Source organism: Octopus bimaculoides, chromosome 7 (genome assembly GCF_001194135.2).
Source record: "Octopus bimaculoides isolate UCB-OBI-ISO-001 chromosome 7, ASM119413v2, whole genome shotgun sequence".
In the NCBI taxonomy this organism is placed as follows: Eukaryota; Metazoa; Mollusca; class Cephalopoda; order Octopoda; family Octopodidae; genus Octopus; species Octopus bimaculoides.
In genome coordinates, this window is record NC_068987.1 from 74,157,089 (window position 1) to 74,163,772 (window position 6,684).

General features: G+C 37.1%; 1 protein-coding gene across 3 annotated transcripts in view; it reads right to left on the reverse strand.

The window, feature by feature from the left end:
- The window catches only part of LOC106876428 (dynein axonemal heavy chain 3), a 158,633-nt gene that overhangs the window by 122,603 nt on the left and 29,346 nt on the right, over positions 1-6,684 (reverse strand). For all 3 annotated transcript variants that reach the window (XM_052969758.1, XM_052969757.1, XM_052969759.1), the window contains exons 16-18: positions 6,047-6,269; positions 3,018-3,148; positions 924-1,322 (exon numbers count right to left, since the gene is read on the reverse strand). In XM_052969758.1, the coding sequence (XP_052825718.1) occupies positions 924-1,322; positions 3,018-3,148; positions 6,047-6,269 (753 nt within the window). The remainder of the gene's footprint in view (positions 1-923; positions 1,323-3,017; positions 3,149-6,046; positions 6,270-6,684) is intronic.

Below are 6,684 nucleotides of genomic sequence, written 5' to 3' on the forward strand. Positions count from 1 at the left end.
GCAGCTAACATACACTAAAAACTTCTTATGATACCATGAAGTTGTAATATTTTCACTAATTTCTTACTCATAATTAGTGAAAGCTAAACTGGTTGACTTCTTTTTATATCTGTTACTATAACTCACAACATGGGAGAAAACTCTCTCCAACAAAACTTTTCACTACGCGCACATATATACACACACACACACACACACACACACACACAAATATATATTAGTTCATATTATAGGTACAGGCATGGCTATGTGTTAAGAAGCTTGCTTCCCAACCACATGGTTCTGGGTTCACTCCCACTGCATGGCACCTTGGGCAAGTGTATTCTACTATAGCCTTGGGCCAACCAAAGCCTTGTAAGTGGATGTGGATTAGGTAGATAGAAACTGAAAGAAGCCCATATATATATGTGTGTGTGTGTGTGTGTGTGTGTAACATATGGTATAATTAAAAACAGGGCAAATATATATACATATATATATATATATGTGTGCGTGTGTGTGTGTGTGTGTGTGTGTATATATATCTGTGTGTCTGTGTTTGTCTCCCCACCATCACTAGACAACTGATATTAATGTGTTTATGTCCCAGTCACTTAGTGGTTCGAAAAAGAGACTGATAGAATAAGAACTAGGTTTATAAAGAATAAGTCGTGAGGTTGATTTGTTTGACTAAAGGCGGTGCTCCAGCATGGCTGCAATCAAATGACTGAAACATGTGGAAAAAATTATATATATTGGTGAGCATTAGTATATGCTAGGCTGTCTTGCGCTAGGTCCGTTACATCATGACAAGGTCATTACTGTGGCTCTTGTGACTGAAAACACTATGAGATTCAGCATTATACCATCAGGTAGTTATTTACGCAACCTCATCCATATATATAAAGCAGGTTATTCCAGTAACTACATGCAGACCACCTTACCTGTTGACTTGTCAAGGTTTTGCCGCCTTCAACATCTTTGTCGGAGTCCCTGATTTCATCCATCAAACATGTATACATGCGCAGGAAGGAGTTAATGAGTTGCATGTCAGATACCTTGAGGAAGAGTCGGCATTTATGTTGTACAAAGTAGAGGGTGGGTGGCATGAGCCACTCAAACATGTCATTTATCAGTTCCTTGTGAGCAAGTTCTAGATGGTCTGGGAGTTCATAGTCCATGAAGGATTGCTTGAAGGGCCTCCATCCCATTTCTTCAGGTTCCATGTAGATCATTCCACATCTGCTCACTGTAGCTGGTGAGGCTTGCTCAAGGTCAGAAGCTTCAAACAGTAAGTTCATTGCCTTACTCATCTGGATTATTTCACCACTCATTAAACATAGCTATAAAATAGATAATTAAAGAGGATAATTTAGATAAAGAAACACAATTTGTTTAGCTTTTGTTAGTATGTTATATAAGATGACAAATTAAAATGTATAAATATAGGCTCAGGTGTGGGTGCGTGGTAAGAAGCTTGCTTCCCAACCACATGGTTCCAGATTCAGTCCAACTGCTTGGTACTTTAGGTAAGTGTCTTCTACTATAGCCTCAGACCAACCAAAGCCTTGTGAGTGGCATTGATAAACAGAAACTGAAAGAAGCCTGTTGTATATATATATATATATATATATATATATATATATATATATATATATATATATATATATATATATATATATATATATATATATATACTAGACTAGACTAGACTAGACTACCCGTGACCCATTGGGTTAGGGTTAGGGTTAGTGTCTGAGTTTCCTAGCAATAGAGTTATGTTTCATGGTTTTTTTGTTTTCTTTTCCAGCTTATTTCACAAGCTTTCAACGAATGTGACATTGAAATCACGCGTAAACAGCTGCTTACCCCATAAAAGGAAAGATTTGGCTGCTATTTCTTGCACAACCTGCTACCAAGTAACAGGTATTTCAGGTCCTTTACTGCAAATAGCTGTTATGTGGTAGCAGGGCGTGCTAGAAATAGCAGTCAATTCTATGGAGCTGAAATATGTTGAATGCACTCGAAAAGTTTTTTGCAATGATATTCCCTTGGGGGCGATCTTTTGCTTTGATTCTCAGAACTGTCATCCAGATCAGCTGGTTTTATTCGTTAATTTCCATAAAAAAATTATATTTATTTACTTTCGATTTAAAGTGAAAGATGTATGAACGTATATATGAAATGGACATGTGTGTGTGTGTGTGTGTGTGTGTGCGTGTGAGAGAGAGAGAGAGTACTACTTACACATACATAAGAACACACACGTTCACTCACTCTTTCTCTCTCTCTCACACACACACACACACATGCACACATACATACAAAAAAGATGTACACATATGTATTGATGGATGTAAGTATACATCTCCCTCTTTTTCTTTCTCTCTCTCTCTTTCTCTCTCTCTCTCTCTCCCTCATTCACACACACATCCATTTCATATACATGTACATACATCTTTCACTTTCTCCTCTCTTTCACTTTAAAACAAAAGTAAATAAATAAAAAAAATTTTACAGAAATTAACGACTTGAAAATAATTAAAAAAAACAGTAAACTATTGTGTGGTTAAAGAAGGCTAAAATATAAAGGTACAGGTACTACTCATTTTTGTCGGCTGAGTGAACTGGAGCAATGTGCAATAAAGTGTCTTGCTCAAGTACACAATGCATCACCGGGAATCGAACTCACAACCTCACAATCATGAGCCAAATGCCCTAACCACTAAGTCATATGTGTGTGTGTGTGTGTGTGTATCTTTGTGTCTGTGTTTGTCTTCTCATTGCCACTTGACAACAAGTGTTGGTGCATTTACCTCCCCGTAACTTAGTGGTTCAGCAAAATAGACCAATAGATTAAGTACTAGGTTTAAAAAATAAGTTCTGGGGTCGATTTCTTCAACTAAAACTATTTAGGGTGATGCTCCAGCACAGCTGAAGTCAAATGACTGAAACAAGTAAAAAAAATGAAAGAGTAACAGAGAGTGTGTGTGTGTGTGTGTGTGTGTGTGTGTGTGTGTGTGTGTGTTGAAACTAACCTTTTTGTTGTCGTCAAGGACTGTATTCATGTTCTCAATCCAGATGGCATCCACAGGACCATCAAAAATAATCCACTTGCGGTCATCAGTTGCTTCGTTAGCAAATGACCTGAATGCAGTTGCCAAAACCCCTGGGAGAGAATACAAACAAAAAGAGAAATGTGGTAATCACTGGGATTAGAAATAAGCTGTCAGTCACTTATTTACACTATTGGGTCAAGGAGCATCTAGAGAATTTATGGAATATACGGAAAAAATGGACAGGAAAACAATTATGATGACAATGACTGCGACAACAATAGTGGCGACAATGACGACATTGATGATGGAGTATGTATAGAATATAGTCAAAGACAACTAGTTTATCAAGCCAGACTGAAGCATAAACTAGATCACACAGGCTATATGAGGACAATTATTACCAAAAACCCAATTTATAATGTAAACTAAAATCAATGTATAATGGGACAATATTCATTGTAGCAACTTAAGATTTTAGAAAATTATGAGGTGTTAGCAAAGTTTGTGTACAGAGATGTGTTGGAAGAATTTATTCACATTGCATATATATACAGACCTTCAAACATATAAACAGAGATAGAAATTGTCCAAATGAATGTATCAGTGCTTGATATAAAGCTTGCAATGTTTTGGAGAGAAAATCTTTCAATTTTGTCCTTATCACAAGAACACATCCAGGCAAACACAAAAAAAAAAAAAAATTGCTAGCTCAGCATGTAGAGGCAAAATGAAGGGGAAATGGGTCATAAGCTTCTTTTTCATTGGTTGGAGTATCAAAAGTTTTCCTGGGGTGCATTGATTTGATTAATCAGAACCCATGTTAATCACAACTCTAGCCCAGCTCCAACAATAAACACATGCTAGAACTGTATATTTTGCAAAATATTTTTAAATTAAAAAGAACCAGAGTCAAGCTAAACATTGCTACAGGCAAGACCCAACCTTCAGCCCATATATTTAAACCCAATTTATGAGGGGTAATTCTGCTTCACAGAATTCCTTTCTAATTCAAAAACTTTTATACTTCTATAGACATGAATTGAGCTCCTCTATCATTGTGAACAGTACTCAGCATTTCAACTAAAGAGTGTAGCACTTTAAGACATTAAACAAAAATTTCAGATGTTATATCAACAAAAGAATAACCTAAGTATTCATCAACTGCCACAATACTAATTTCAAAATGCTGATCGTTTAGATTACACAAAATCCAATGACGTACATTCTATAACCTGAGAAGCTTTTATGAGGTGGTATTCAATCAGGTATGCTGGTATTTTGAAAATACCTCATGGAGTGGCAATCATGCCTTGTATGAGGCTGCCCTTTGGAAAGGTATAGCACCTTTTCAGCCACTTGCCAGGGATACAGCAAAGTCATGGGACTGCAGCATGGCAGATTGTGAAGAGGTAACAGAAGAGCTCAACTGAGCTAACAATGCGTTTTATATTGATGATAAAGAGAGAAATCCTAGAAGATCAACAGTTAGAATCACCAAGCTTTATCAAGAGAGGAACTGCAATGCATCCATAGGGGTGGCACCCATGGTTGTGTAATCAGATAATGAAAGATTCACTATGACTCAAACTCCCAATTCAAATTCATAATAATGGAATTGGAAGGCAACAGAGTCATGGGAATCAGCAAAAGCAGAGCAGCCAAAGGGAGAGAGAGAGAGAGAGAGAGAGAGAGAGAGAGAGAGAGAGAGAGAGAGAGAGAGAGAGAGAGAGAGAGAGAGAGAGAGAGAGAGAGACAGACAGACAGACAGACAGACAGACAGAGACAAACAAAGATTCAGTCAGACTATAGAATTTAAGTTTTAGTTTGGAGCATGTTTAATAGTCATAATAGATTTTTTCAAATACATCCTTAAAGGAAAACAAGATTTTCCTGGATCTGGGTATGACAACAAACTAATCCCACTTGGGTGGCAGAATTCATTGTGAATGTGTCAAAGAAATCTAGCTGAACACTCCAACACAAGACATCAGTATGCAAATTCTCTTTTCTACAGAAGTAGAAAATGTCAAAGTTATATGAAACAAGCTGAACCCCACAATGTAATATCTTGTCAGTTTTATTTTGCATTTTTAAGATTTATCAAATATAAAACAAACAGTTGATCTCTAATGAGGGTAAAGTGTCACCCTGGGAGTTAATGTTGCTATTGACATTAGTACTCAGCAGTTGTGACAAATTCATTCTCAATAGAAAGAATACAATTCACTTTTGGAAAGGGTGCAAGAAGGGAAAAAACTTACTGGACGCCCACCTTGTGATAACGTAGCTAGACCAATGACTAATGAATCAGTCTCTAGTAACAAACTCGCCCATCACAATGCATTACAGAACACAATGCTTTAAGTAAGGGAGAAAACTCATAACTTGAGGTAAAAATAGAATCACAATCAAGACCATGTTTAACCCTTTAGCATTCAAATTACTCTGTTAAATCTAATTTTTGTTTATTCTCATTGTTTTGAATTAATCATGCATTATCTCATAACTTCAAGATTTCGATGATGTGATTGAAAATTTGTAGAATGACATTGTAGAGTAGGTCTGAGAAGCCAGATCTAGCTGGTTTGAACAAAGAACAGGTGAAATATTTGGGCTGGATATGGCCAGTTTGAACACTAAAGGTTTAAATTTCTTTCAATCTCAATTATCACAGATCTTCTACCATAAATACTACATATTTTATTAATATACATTGTCTTCTCTCACCACAGGTCTTCTACTTTCACGGTAAGCCCCTCCAATCACTACAGTTCTCTAAACTTACTATTACATAATTTATTTCCATACATACTGCTCCAGCCACAAGTCTTTTACATACATTGTCACATGTCTTAATACCAGAGTGTAATACACACGATATGGCTAATATTTTATACAGTCATTGAAGAAAAAATGCACTAAATGCAAGAAAAGTATTTGCAAGTGTTCATTCACAAAAACTTTGATCTTACTGTCTTGTTTCACAAACAAAAAAGAATTGACCTTACCATCTGTCCACTCATGGGACACCGGATCAAAGCAACCATATAATTGTCCCATTGTGATAGACTTGGGGTTAATTATGGTATATTTCACTTTGTTTTCTTCAAACAGCTTATCCTGGCAGAGATCTGTCAAAGCATTTGCAAGAACTTGGTAAGCCATGGTTTTCCCACCCAAAGGTTCTCCAACAATCATCAAGCCATGGCGTACAAGAATCATTTCATATACCTGCAACACAGAAGATGTAAATTTATATATACACACATCATCATCATCATCATCGTTTAACGTCTGCCTTCCCTGCTGGCATGAGACACATAAACACACACATATAACCTGCACTCTCACTTGGCTTGCCGGGTCTTCTCACGCACAGCATATTTCCAAAGGTCTCGGTCACAAGTCATTGCCTCGATGAGGCCTAATGTTTGAAGGTCGTGCTTCACCACCTCATCCCAGGTCTTCCTGGGTCTACCTCTTCCACAGGTTCCCTCAACTGCTAGGGTGTGGCACTTTTTCACACAGCTATCCTCATCCATTCTCGCCACATGACCATACCAGCGCAACCATCTCTCTTACACACCACAACTGATGCTTCTTAGGTACAACTTTTCTCTCAAGGTACTTACACTCTGTCGAGTAT